The 14165-nt window shown below is 51.9% G+C and overlaps 1 protein-coding gene across 2 annotated transcripts in view; it reads left to right on the top strand.

Moving 5' to 3' along the window:
- Nucleotides 1–422: 422 nt before the first annotated feature.
- FCHSD2 (FCH and double SH3 domains 2) overlaps nucleotides 423–14165 on the top strand; it is a 221250-nt gene continuing 207507 nt past the window's right edge. The window contains exons 1-2 of one of the 2 annotated variants that reach the window (XM_037135754.2): nucleotides 423–452; nucleotides 12865–12962. In XM_037135754.2, coding sequence (XP_036991649.2) covers nucleotides 438–452; nucleotides 12865–12962 — 113 coding nt within the window. In that variant the 5' untranslated portion in view covers nucleotides 423–437. Of the gene's footprint in view, nucleotides 453–11016; nucleotides 11146–12864; nucleotides 12963–14165 lie in introns of those variants that run through there. The other variant, XM_037135753.2, reaches the window with a different exon arrangement.

Here is a 14165-nt window from a genome sequence, read left to right as displayed (position 1 = left end):
ACTGTTTTGACCTCAGTCTCCCTAACTGTAAAATGGACAGGTTGCCTCAAGGGCCCTGAGGATTTATGATTCTGCAGAAGTTTCCTTGGGTGAGGCCTCTCACTCCCCTACTATACAGGTCAGATGAGGTTTCGTTAAAGTCAAGACTTCTGTCTCCCGGGGTTTTGGGTAATTAGGCTTACCTGCCACAAACCCCCAAGGGTGAAGACTGTTCCGGGCTGTCTGGGCTGGTCCCCCAAGGAGAAACAAAACTCCCCGGGGGGCTGGCACAGAGACTGTGGTCCTTGTTCTGCTTGCTGCCTACGGAAGGGGTGGAAAGGAAGCCAGGCTTTGAGCGAAACGGAAGTGCCTGGGGTCTGACAGTTGCTCTCAGCACCCTGCAGCCAGGAGGGAAGTGAAACTGTCTGGGCATCTGGCAGCTTCCACCCTGCAAGCCCATGGGACAGCAACAGGTGAGGCCTGGGCAGGCCTGCCCTCTGCTCCAGAGCCCGGGCCCTGGCTGGAGGAGGCCCCTGGAGAGTAGGCTGGCACAGGGACCTGGGGAAGGGCGGGGAGAAGCCCTGAAGCTGGTTTATGACCTTGCATAAATCTCTGTGCCTCTCTGGGCCCAGTTTCCCCACTTGCAAAAATGGAGTTTGGGTTAAAATTTGCCTGTGCCACAAGGCTTTCTGAAATGGTGGGCCCTGGTGATGGAGAGACAATTTGGTAACAAGGAACCTGGCCAGTTACCTTGCTGACAAAGGACTCGCAGCCTGGTGGGAGAGAGATACAAAATTATGGGATAAGCATGACTGTTAGTGGATGTATAGGCGCTGAAAATTCTCCACAGAGAGCACCTAGTCCCTCCTGGGGGCTCAGGGAGAGCTGCAGAGAAGGTCAAGTGGCTTGCCCAAGGTCACAGAGCCAAAAAGCAGTCCAGCTGGGCCAGAGACTTGGAAGGAAGAGGAGTGCAGAAAAAGACAACTAATGGAAGTCTAATCAGCTTGTGCCTAGTGCTGCCATCAGGATCTGAAGGAGGCTGTGGCAGGTGGGCTTATTCTGACCTGGAGGACTGAGGAAGGCTTTCCAGAAGCAGGAGCTCTGAGCTAGGGTGTGAAAGATGAATACGAGTTTATCAGGCGGAGGGAAAAGCCCAAAGGCAGAGGGAACAGCCTATTCAGAAGTGCAAAGTTGCTAAAAGAACCTGATGAGTTATGGAAACGTGCATATATACGCTGCGTTTGGGACAAAGGGTGCCTGACATGGTGAGACTGAGAGATGAGGTCGGATAGGCTAGCAGGACTCACGCAGTGAAGGGCCCAGGACGTTGCTTTAAGAAGCTGGGACTTAATTTGCAGGGCCAGGGGAGCCACAGAAGGGTCTTGATCAGAGGAGTGCATGGTCAGATAGCACATTAGTGGGCCTGCCCTAACTGCTAGGAGGGCAGAGGCCAGGAGAGAGCTGAGCTGGGGGCGAGGAGGCAGTGACAGAGGACTGACGGTACCTAGGTTAGACTCAGGCCCAACCCCTGTCAAGAAATGGAAACTCTTAGAACCTACAGAGATGTAGAGGAAATGAGAATTGAAACCCAGACCCTGCTGCGGCTGTGGGGCAGGTGTGGTTAGCTGGGGAAGTGAAAGGGTTCAGGTGACTGGCAGCCCTCAGGTAGAAGCCCTGCCCCAGGCCAGGGCGTGGTGAGGGGTTGTGTCCTGAGGGAGGCCAAGGGGCAGACAGCCACTGACTACTGTGTGCCCCGCCAAGTCCCTGTCCCTGGCTTGTGCCCTCTGGGATCCCACTTCTTTCTGCCACCCCTTTGCTGAACTCTCTCCTGAGATAAGCTTTTCCCCCTTTCCTCGCCACCTACCCAGCACCCGTGGTTCCTGGTCAGGCCCTGTCTGGCCCTCCAGGGAGCCTGCCCTGAGCAGTGACTATTCCTGGCTTTCCCTGGCCTGCCCCCTACCCTGCCTGAGTACCCAGGACCATGCTCTGCCTTGAGGCGTATCTTGTTCTGTGGTCTTGGTTCATCACACTAGTCACTCTCACCTTGCCATAGGTGCCCTTTTCTCATCTGACTCCACCCACGAGAGTGCTTTCAGAGTGACAGCAAGTCATGGTCAGACCTTGGGGCCCCCAAAGAAGCCACATTGTGCATCACTGCCTAAGAGCAGGGGCATGGGGAGGATGTTCACGGACCAGGCTGGTTGGTTCTTTGTTCTCAGGAAAGTATGGACCTGAGTCGAATAGGCAAGATCCAGGTGGAGAGCCCTATATGAGTTAGGAGGCTGGAAGGAAGCCATTCCTTTCAAACAGTTAACTGAGGAGACTTCATGATGGGACTGCTGTTTGAGTGGCTTGTAGGTTAAGAGAACAACAAAAGGATATTGAGGCACCCACCCAGCACCCAGAGACTGGGCAGGAGGGCCAGGATTCACGTTCCCGGAGCCCAGGGAGAGGCAGGGCTGCCTGGCAGGACTGGGGTCAGGAGGCATTGGGGAAGGCGCCAAGTGGGGAAGGAGCAGAAGGGAAACAGCCCAACCTCTTCTCTCCGCCGCAGTCTCCTGTTGTTTCTCATTGTCCAAACCCGAGTGGAGAGCAGCTGGCAAGGGGGCCTTGCTGATACAGCCCGCCGGGGCTGGCCTCCTAGGGCAGGGTGCAGGGCTGAGAGTCCGGGTAGGGGTGCAGACAGATGAACCATCTCCAGATATGCCTGGAAAACTGTCACCCAGATGGACTCTGGATGATGCCTATGGCCTTGACCGAGTCATTTCTTTGTGATCAGCACCGGGTTGGAGAGGGTTTTCCCGGCTGCCCCAGGGAGAAAAGACCAAGCTTCACCTTTACATATTTTTTGCTACCATCTAGAAAGCATTGTCTAGTCTTGACAGTTACGGAACTAGAGAATGACAGAGCCATGTGGGCCTCAAGGGTAATCATCCCATTTACTCAGTAACCGAGGCCCAGAGAGTGAGAGCTGGGCCCAGGGTCACAGGGCAATGTGAGGTGACATTGGGAGGTATTTGGCATCTATACTGTGCATTTACAGCCGCAGAACTACAAAGCTGCAGAGCCAAGATTCAAACTGGTCAGTCTCACTTTCGAACTTGAACCATGCTCTTCACAAGGAAGCCCTAAGCTCAGTGCCCAGTGTGTGGTGAGGAAAGGCACTGGAGTTAGCACGACCCAGCCCAAGGTCCTTGTCCTTCGGACCTGTCCATCATCCCCTACATGGTCCATGAATTCACATGCCTCCCCCTGGGAGGAGCAGTGGTGCGGTCGAAGGCCCAGTGCAGGGTGTGAGGACAGAGGGCTGGACATGAACGGACACAGGCCTGGGCGGCCCTTAGGCACGCCCACCCTCCCTTCAGGTGCTGTACTGGGCCTTCTGTTCTGGGACCCGGCTGCCACAGCTGCTAAACCTCTGGGGCTCCAGGTTTTCAAATCCATCTGCCCGGCACGCCTCATCCCAGGTGCTAGGGATAGAGTAACAAACAAGCTATCTGCCCAGAGATCTAGGGGGATGAGGACCGCCAACAGGGTGGGTGAAAGAGGCAACACACGTGTCTGTTACAGAGCATGATCAACACCACAAAGGAGGATCGCTCTCACATTTTAGAGCAAACATCCAAGGGGCACCCGCAGGGTTGCCTACAGGCTGCCCCTGTAGGCTCATTCTCCCGGATTCACCGCTCAGACTGTTCCCAAACACAGTTCAGGCCCACCCGGCCTGCGGTTCTGCTCTCACTCTTCCTGTCCTGGGAGCGTCTAAATCCCATAGATCAAGGCCCACTTCCAGTGCTGCGGTATCCATGTGCTCGATTAAAACGTGGCAGCCCAGTTCCCAAGAAGAGGGGCTGGGTGCATCCAGAAATTATTCTAGAGTGGCTAATGTCTGGACACTGGAATAGAACCACCGGGGTTCAAATCCTGCTTCTTAGTAACTGTAGGATCACGAGTAAGTTACTTAACTGCTCTGAGCCTGTTTCCACATCCTTAAAGTCAGGGTAACTGGGTGTTGTGAGAATCAACCGGTTAACACAACGAAAGCCCTCAGAGCTGTGCCAGGTCATCCATAAGCATGCAAGAAATGTTAGCTATTATTATTGCAGCTATTATTAGAAGCCAGCCTGGTGCACTGTAAACGGTTCCTCATACCCAGGCAATGCTGGTGGGACACGCACAGGCTCAATACACGGCCACGCTTGGAGATGGGGCAGGGTGGGGACCTGTAACCCTATTTCAGAGTTGAGTGGAGGCTCAGTGGGGGGCAAGGGTATTCATTTGCTTAATATTTTGGGGACAGTTTCCACATGGAAGGTACTTCCTCTCTTTCCACACCAAACTCCCTGAATCCTCAGAGGAGGGGCCGAGAGCCCTGTATTTTAAACAAGCATCTGTAGGTGGTCCTCTCATCTCAGGCAAGTCTGGAAAAGTGTTTGGATTGTACAGTGCTAGGGCAAGCATCTTGCCATGCTCCAAGTTGGGACCTGGGTTTTGCCGGGGATGCTGTCTGGTGGCAGATTAGCCTAGCAGTTAAAGGCACAGATACTGGAGCCTGATTAATTGGGTACAAATCTCAGTTGGCTACTTACTGGCCACGTAACCCTAGGGCAAAATGGGGCTAATAATACCTACAGCAAAGCTGTCGTAAGAACTAGATTAATTATTTATGTGAAGTGCTGACACATAGTAACTATTATATTATAAAGTATGAGCTATTACCATTTCTATACCCAGTGTAGACAAGCATCAGAGAGAAGGCGGGGGTGGTGGATTTGCTGCTTTTTACCCCAGGACTGGCTCTGCCTACAGTGTTGGCGGCGTCTGTCTCTTTGGGGGAGATTCGCCACCTGCTCCCTTCTGCTGGAAGAGCTTTCCCAAGCCAGGGAATTCCCTCCCGTGGTGACTGATAGCAGTGCCCAGCATTCTGGATGCCACGTGCTCTGCCCACAGCAGCGTAGTGAGAATCAGACCACATGTTGGCATCAAGCCTGGATGGAGAAGACAAGCAAGCTTTGGTGTTGGAGGTGTCCATGTAGGAGGGCTGAAACTGAGAAGGGGAGTGCAGGTCCCGGGGAGCTCCTCCCCGCATACTCTGGGCCAGCTTTGGCTGCCGGTGGGGCTTAGCTCGCCCAGGCTACAGGCTGTGAGTGTGTGGATGTACTGCAGACAGGGAATGGTGGGTGCCCAGGAAGAAAAGGCAGGATGCCAGGGCATCTGCCAGCCCTTTGGGACGCTCATTTTGGCCTGCTGCCCTCCCGAGGCAGGGAGCAGGCAAGTGTGTTTTGTTCTGGCATTAGCTGGGCAGGCTGTGGGAAAATAGGCAGCAGGCTCCCTAAGCTGAGTGGGCCTGCTCCCTTCACAGGCCTGAGCATAATGGTTACAGAGCGCAACCTCCCCAGCCCGCGGCCCCTCCCCCACAGCTCCACTCCCTCCCCTGGTCCCTGGCTGGCCCCTGTCCCTCAGCTCAGCCTGGAGGCTCCTCTTGATGGAAGAGCTCACGGAAGTGTGGGATCCCCCTCCCCACCTTGCAGGCTGGGCTTTGGAGAAACCCCCTGGAGTTAGTTACAGATGAGGAACCAAAGGCTGATGGAGGGCTGGGCCTTCCCGGGGCCTCACAGCGAGTCAGGGACGAAACCCAGGACTGTAGTTGGGCTCAACCTCCTCCCATGGGAATTCCTCTCTTTGTGTTTTATTTATTTTTAAATTTAACAAACACAACCAGAACAAATGAAGAGAAACTGAAGAAAAACATATGCACGCACAAAGGAAACTCACATGTGTGGGCCAGCACAGTTGCAGGCATTTAATATAAACTTTCCCATCTAATTCCCACCACAACCCTGCAAAAAAAAAAAAAATCATTATTCTCCTTTTATAGACAAGGGGACTCAGTTGAAGAGGTTTCAGGACTCAGTCAAAAACTCAAAGCGAGGCAGGGGAGGAACAGGACATCCAACTTAGCATGGTCTGACCCCCAATCCCAGAGATGTCTCCCTTCCACCCAAACCCGACCTTTACCCATCAGTCCTGGTGTCACAGTGTTGCAGTCCGGTGCGGCTCCCAGTGGGAAGGCCCTCGTCGGCCTCCTACACGGGCAGCCAGTCACTCAGCCTTGTCTGATACACGGGCTGTCACTTGCTCACACAGCTCCTTCGCACTTTATAGGTCATGTACCTTTTATTTAGCTGATCTTGCACATACCCCTCTCCTGCCCAGGAGGAAGGACAGAATTTGTGATGTGCCAAAGGTCACACTCGGCAAGTACCTGGCAAAAACAGGACTGTGACCTTGGTTTCCTGCCTCCTCATGTCAAAACCATGTGCCTGCCACCTCCTGGGACTGGCTGTTCTCTAGTCGCCACCCCAAGTTGTAACACTCCCCAGGACTTACCTCTGGCCTAGACTCCTGCTATCAACCTGGTGGAATTGGGGTTCCAATGATTCTCCTGGCTCTGAGTGCCCTTGACTCATTGCTGTGACCTTTGGTCTATGTGTTGAGATTGGGAGCTCCAGCTTATGACTGAACCCAGAATAAGGGGCTTGTTGAATGATGTTGGACAGAATCCAAACTCTAGTTCTGCTACAGACTCACCTTCTGCCCTCGGGAGAGCCCTGCCCTCGTCTGATCCTGAAGCCTCATTCCAGTGGGCTGTGACTCTCTGTTGGCGAGCTGTCCAGGGGAGGACACAGGCACGTTCCCACACCAGACTGACCACGTTGAGGGGACGAGCTCAGGCAGGAGCAAAGGCCCATAATATGTGTGTGGGGGGTGCCAAGTGGAGGGGGAAAGGTACTAGGGTAGATGGGAGGTGAACAGGAATGGGGTCCACAGACTGCAGTCTGCAGCAGCATCCCCAGCTAGGCTCCATGGGGCACAGGTAGGGAATAGCTGGTTTCTGTGCCAATGTGAACAGGGGATAGTGACAGAGGGAAAGGAAGTAGGCTATGAACCCCAGCTGCAGGAAGGGGAGGGTTCGTGCTTTGGTGCAATATGGGTAGATGGGATGACGGCCACCTTCTCTGGAAGTTTTGGATGAAGTGCTTGTCCTGGGTGCCCACTCTGCACTGGGGTTGGCTGCTGTTTGTGTGCTAGCCATGTGCAGGGGCTGCTGCACGCTGGTTTTTCGTGGGAGCCCGTGGAATACTGGAGTAGCTTATCTTCCAATGCCCACTCATATACCGGCTCCAGGCCAGCTTTCAATCCTATGACAAACTTAGAATCATATTCCTTCTGGGAGACTGCGCAGCAGCGTACACGCTGGAGGGAGAGCACAGTTTCAGAGCCACAGGGAACCTGGAGCCAGCCCTGGCTTTTCTGTCCATTATGTAACCTTGGGCAGATCATTTCATTTTTGCCTCTCGGTCTGTGAAATCTGTGAAATGGGATCCTGTATATATATTATGAGGGGTTGTTGTCACGGTTAGAAACAATGTAAATGACATGCCCAAGTTCAATGCCCAGAATGTGGAAGAGGCAACATAAATGCTGGCTGTAATTAATTTCTTCCCAGGGTGAGAATCCCATCTGCGGCCTCCTTAAGGAAGGGAGGCAGCTCCTGCTTGCACAGCCCAAGGGATCAGGGTGCTCATCCCCTCTAGGGGCAGCTCTGCCTGGAAAACCTCCTTCTCTAGATGCAACTGAGAGCTGTCCCAGTTCTGCCTCTGGGGCCACAGTGCATTGCTACTCTGTGACACCTATCCCAGAGAATTTTAAGAGACCTCACTGGTAACACGGTGCTTGCCCAGTTGCAGAGGCAAAGGCTCTGGAGGTGGCTAGCCTGGTTTCAGGGGGTATACTTTAAATCAGGCTTGCACAAATCACAGAAACCCCTTTCTTCATCCCTGTGAGTTTAGAACGTCCGGATTTTATTCTCCCAAGTCTGCTTTTTTCCTGGGTGAGCTCTCCTAATTCCTTTGAATGTTTCTCACAGAGGCAAAGGGGAGAACTGAGTTCTGGTCCTAAATCCATCAACTCAGGGAAGGTCACTTATTTTCACGGTGTGCAGTTCCCCATGCATAAAGCAAAGAAATAATACTATTTTATAGTATTATAGTAAAGATTAACTTGAAAAATTAACATAAAAGTTTGGGGTTTGGAAAAGGCACTTGGTAAGTATCAAACATATTTTTTAACTCTTATTTTTGAAAAAGCAGTTAGTAGGTAAGCCCATATGGGGTTGTCCCTTGCCTTTTTATAACATCTCCAGAGGAAATCATTCTAGAAAGTCAATGCCAGTTCTGGTTTCAGAATAATGGCAAATTGGGTGGCTCTCCTAAATTCATAAAGTGAAGCCCCAGGGGTTGACTTAATCTGTGAAGACCTTACTAAGTCCCAGGCTCATTCACTTACCTTATTCTGTAGTTGGGACCAAGTTTCAGAGAAGGCCCTGGAGGTCAGTGGTAGAGGGTGGACCCCAAGTTTCCCATTCAGCACCTTTATATTCCCAGTGCTTATTCCCAGAGGAGGGGGGCGAAGGGAGGGAGGATAGTCTCTGGGCAAGACCAGATATATCCTGGACTAGGATTCAGCAAATCTTTGCTAAGCACCTTCTCTGTGTGGGACACTACAACTGGGCAAGCACTGTTAATGTCCCTCCCCCCACCCCCTCCAACTAGCTCAGTGTCATTCATGAAATGGTTGGTCTGGAACTCAGCCTTGGCTGAAGGCCTAGGCTGATACTGTCTTGCTTACTCCTGCATCCCCAGGGTCTAGTACAAGGCTTGGCACAAAGCAGGACCTTAGCAAATATTTTTTGAATGAGTGATGAATCAGTGAGCACTTGTTGAGCACTATGTGCCAGGTTCTATGGTAGGAGAAATTCTATTTAGTCGACAAGCCAGTAAGGCTGGTATTATATCCCTATTTTATGAATGAGAACATAAAGGCTAGAAGAGGGGAACTGACTAGCTCAAGGCCTCACAATGAATTAGTGGTGGAGCTGAGACTGGACCCCAGTCTGGCTACTTTCGTCCTGGTCCTAGGCTTTAGCTGTTGACCCACAGCTGCAGGAAGCTAGTCTCCACCCACATATTTATTCCCTTCCCTTGCCCCAGGCCTTCCCCGATAGTAACTGCGGACTCTGGTGAGTGCTGACTTTTAAATGGCCTCAAGAAAACTAGAAATGTCAAGCTTGGACTCCCAGTCTGTACACAGCTCTAGATTAAATATGACTCAAGCATAACCGATTGTATCACCTTCTGCCACAAGAATCTAGGCTAACTCAATGTAAACAACCAAGGCTCAGGTTCCATCTTCCCAATTCCTGGCCCTGTAGCTTTCAGCAAATTACTTGGGTCTCATCAGGCCTCACTCACTTCCCTGTTCTGCCTGCCTACACAATTCTGAGAATAGGTGTCTGGAATGCCAACTTTTGATAAAACTATGGAGCAATCCAGTTCTCTCTCCACATAGACTGTGGCTGCAGAAGCGATATTTTCATTCCTCTAAGGACCACAAGGAAAGCTGATACTCCGTACCCTCAGATGGTCTGGATGGAGAAGGAAGGTTGTGTGTATTCAGGCGCGGTGGGGGGTGAGGGGAGCAGAGGGAGGGAACAGAGTGCCTGGATGAGCATCCTCATTGACACAAGAGGAAGCCTGACCTCACCTAGCCAGTTAGAGGCAGGCAGGTAGTCTAGCACCAGAGGTCTTGACTCCCAGATAAGGGTTTTCTTTGTCCCTGCAGCCTCCTCTACTTTTCCTTATGGTTATCATCTGCGTGTGTTTCTTTATAACCCAAAGAACCCTTTGTGACCCAGAGATTCTAGTCCTTCTGTTTGACCCTCAGAAAGTCTTCAGTCCTCTATGGGCCATAGTCTCCCCATCTGTGAAATAGGGGCCCTGACCTCAACCCCGCTGTTTCCTTCTCGCACAGAGTCCACACTCTCTGACTTGAATGCCCTGTAGCACAGAGCCGTTTTTCTTTTTACATGCCAACTAGACTCCCCACCCCCGTAACAAGGCACCTGCGGCCGTCTGCGGAAGGACTTGTTCGTGCTCGTTCCCTTCCTGCCTACCTACCCGGGCCATTCGCTCTGAAGAGGGGGTGTTGGAGGACCGAGAAGAGGCAAAACACTGAACTCTCCCACTTGCACAGGAATATTGCCCCTTCCTCATTGCAAAAACTTCACTGCAGGCGTCCACGTCGCCCCATCCCTAACACTGCAGCTGCAAAAGCCAGGGGGAAGGGGAGTCTCGTGCGCTTGCGTCGGCGCAGAGCCCTCCCCCGCCCACGAGCGCGCCCCCGCTCGGAGGCGCGCGCCGTGGCGGGCGGGCGGGAAAGCGCGCGGGAAGCCCCCGGCTGGCTCCCAGTGTGGGGGAGGGTGGACTGGAGGCGTTTGGAACGTGCCACTGTGGGATAGGATGGGGGAATTTTCGTGTGATGCTAGCGTTTCTGCCCCTCCTATTCGCCCACCGATCCGTTAGTTTCCCCTGTCTCCGCCACGATACGGAGCCCCGAGCTGCGTCCACTCTCCCTCCCCGCAGCCCGGCCCGGCTCCGGGAACCGAGCTGCGGCCTGAGCTGTCCCCTCTGCCGCCGGAGTGGGGCGCTGCGCCGCGCGGTGGGGCCGGAAATTCCCGCGGCCTGAGTGGAGGAGCCTGAGCCGAGAGCGCGGCGCCGCCTTCCACCTCCCCGCGCCGGGCGGGGGCGTCGGGCCCAGCGAGGGCCGGGCTGCCGGAGTTGGGGCGGAGGGGGACCTCGTCTGCGAGGAGCCCCGGAGCCGGCGGAGGGCGGGGAGCCGGGCGAGGCTGCTGCTCCTCGAGAGCGGTTCGGCGAGCTGGGAGACCCTGCGCCCCAGCTCCTGGGCCCCCGCCCCCTCGCGGTCTCCGCCTCCTTCGCTCACACACCTCCCGGGCCGCTAGAGCCCCAGGCCTTCTCCGTGCTCCTCCTTCTCTTCACTCTCGCCCGCGACTCGGGTTCCCCTGCAGCCCGCTGGCCTTGCTCACTCCGGGGCAGGTCCTGGTTCTCAAGCTCTCCTTTCTCTCTCTCTCTCTCTCTCTCTCTCTCTCTCTCTCACACACACACACACACACTCTCTCTCTCTCTCTCTCTTTCTCGCTGGGCCAGTCCCTCTTCTCGGCCCTTCTCTTTTCTCTTGTCCTATCTAACGCCGCCGTCGGGGGAGGATTGATGTCCCTTCAGCATCATGCAGCCGCCGCCGAGGAAGGTAAGGGTGCAGAGGGAGGCTTTGGGGGGATGCGTCCAAGGAACGCGGCTTGGGCGACCGCTGCGCCCCCTCCCCCTTTCTGCAACGGTCCGTGACCGCTGCAGCCTCTGGCTTGTCACCGAGTCGCTGCCGGTTCCAGGCGTGTGAGGTGCCTTTCCGACGAAGGGGCGGCCGGGGTTTGTCCCCCAAACCGCGCGGGAGACCCTCGACATTTCACAAGAGTTTCGGGTGCTCGTGTGTGCGCGCGCGCGCATGGCAGTGCTGCTAGCTGCAAAGTGCATTCTCGGGGCTGCAACGAGGGGAGGCGGGGGAGCCCCTGCAGCTTTGCGGAGCCTTGTGCTTGTGTGATTGTTTAGTCTGCACCGGGTTTGAGCCCTCCAGCCCCTTGTCGCCACCCTCGCCCGCTTGCACATTTGCAGGGAATTTGTTTCCAGCTTAGCCTTAAGATTTGGCCTGCTTTTCCCACGGGGCGAGCCGAAAAGAAGTTGGAATAGTCACCACCACCCCTTCCCGCCCCGTCCTAGGGGAAAACAAGAAATTAAGCATTGCCTTTTTCAACCCCCTCCTTGTCCAGTTCCTCCGGGACGAGGAGGCGGCGGTACTGCCCCAGGGAGAGTGAGAACCCGGCAGTGCGTGGCGTGTGCATCGCGATCTGGGCTTGGGGTGGGAGTGACGGGTGCTCTGGGCTTGTCAGCAGCTCCCGGCTGCATCTCTTCGAGAACTGCTTCACTGTCCTCTTCTCCAGCTTTTCCAGGGGCTGAGGCTGTGTCCTTATCTTTTTAATCCTGTGGATGGTTACTGAGTGTCTCTTCTGGGCGCTGAGTGGAGGAGGTGGTTTCTGTCCTCCCGTCGTGGGCAAACATTTGCCGAAAGCCTCACTCGTGTCTGCTTCCTTTTCTTTTTTAATCTGGGTTTCTCCAATTATGAGTATTTTTTTCTTTCACACACGTATCCACACCCCTCCGGATAGCCACGCTGAGGCGGAGGGGATCCCAGGCCCACTGGACCTGGAACCCTGGGGTGCTGGCCTCGCGGGCGAGTCACTGGCCAGCTTGCATTTGCTGTTCTAGCCGTTTGAAGTGGAGCCGCCACAGGAACCGGCTTGCTAGGATGGCTTAAAAGCACTGCATATGCTAGAAGGTCACTTTTGCTTTCTCCTGTATGAGAAAGATCTGTGATTTGATGCGCTGTCAGCGAGTAGAGGGCATCATCCTGAGATAGTGTGTTTTCTCGCAGCCATTATGGAATAATTTGTGTAGTCGGCTAAGCATATAATTTTATTATAGTGTATATTTCGGTTATTAGAGATTAGGCATTCTTATGCTCCCTGCTCACCTCTCCTAGTGGTTAATGTCTTTGAATCCTTTTTGGAAAAAATAGAAGACAGACTCTTTCAAAACTTTAAGGAGACCTAGATATGTACTGAGCCTTGTGCATGAAATGGGATGATTGGCAATTTATTTTGCACCTCTTTAATCTAGTTTTTATGTTTGTGTACTTATATTTAACCTCTGTTTCAGGTTATTTGGCTAGTTTTTTTCATTAAATACAGTATCTTCAAGGGACAAAATTAGGTGGCTAATAATGAATTTCTGGTCTTGGGGGCAGTGAGCAAGAGGTACATATTCTGATAAGTATTTAGTATTTCCATTAAGTAGTGTTGTTTTTGTTGTTGTTAAAGTTGCATTAAGGCCTTCATAAGTATATGGTATATTTTAGGTGAAAGTTACACAAGAACTGAAAAACATTCAAGTTGAGCAGATGACAAAACTTCAAGCCAAACATCAAGCAGAATGTGATTTGCTCGAAGATATGAGGTAAGGTTATAGTGAGTTGTCTGAGAACATCTATATCTGTTTCAAAGAACCTTTTGGTTACCAAGCCCCAGGAACTGATGATGGAATTTCCTTTGGGATTTCCTGCTTTAAGGCTGTCAGAGCTTTGACTTAGTTAGGAGTTAGAACTGGAACTAACACAATACAAACTTGTTTCTTTTAACAGAGGGACCTCATACGTACGCACACTATTATGTAAAAACAAGGGTCTTATAAGTTTATCTGTCAAAATAGAATCATTGAAGCAGAAATTCTTATTTAAATAATCTTTCTACTGAACTGTGACATTTATTGACCTTAACGATTTCATGCAGATTTTTAAACCAACACCTCTGGTTAATGGTTAATATCTGGGGGTGAGCCAGTCAACCTCAGATGATTAGATACCAGTGTTATTTCTTAGAACATAGCAAATGTGACTTTGTTTTTGAACACTAAATTTAGTGGGAAATGTGTTTGTCGTATTTTATCATTAAGGTTACCTGTATTTAAAATAAGGTAACTTTGAATTTAGTGGATACAACATTATGGCAGCATTGTGAAAATCAGTGTATTTATTTCTGTATAGAGGGAAGCATCACTTGTTTTATTGAAAGAAACTCGACTGTTTTATTTCACAGTCCTATACTACAAATGGACAGTTTCACAAACATACTTTGGTAAAGGATAGAAGATGATTGCATGTTGAAGCTGAGTGGCTGAAATTCTTATTTTCTTTAGTAATATGTTTATCAAATTGGAATTGGGTCTGTAAGCCTCTCAGTTTCTTTTTTGTCTCCTGTGGTGTACAACTTCATTCTGGCTTTATGAAAGATATTAACTATATGTTGTCGTAATAAAGTTATATGTATTTGGACAGTTGAATTGTTTGTAGCCCAAAGATTTTAATTTAAAGAGTTCCTCTCCCCCCAATATTTAATTTATTTATGAGTATTTCTACTGTATACCTGTATTTACAGGGTTTCTTTCTTTTTTCCCCTCTTGAGATTTTATTTGTTTATTTTTTTAAAGAGAGGAGAAGGAAGGGAGGAAGAGAGGGAGAGAAACATGGATTGATTACCTCTCGCATACTCCTCACCTGAGGACCTGGCTGGAAACCCAGGCATGTGCCCTGACTGGGAATCGAACTGGAAACCTTTTGGTTCACAGGTCGGCGCTGAACCCACTGAGCCACACTAGCCAGAG

The sequence above is a fragment of the Artibeus jamaicensis genome, unplaced genomic scaffold (genome assembly GCF_021234435.1).
Source record: "Artibeus jamaicensis isolate MK-2021 breed Jamaican fruit bat unplaced genomic scaffold, CSHL_Jam_final contig_64, whole genome shotgun sequence".
In the NCBI taxonomy this organism is placed as follows: Eukaryota; Metazoa; Chordata; class Mammalia; order Chiroptera; family Phyllostomidae; genus Artibeus; species Artibeus jamaicensis.
This window is presented reverse-complemented; position numbering and strand designations above follow the sequence as displayed.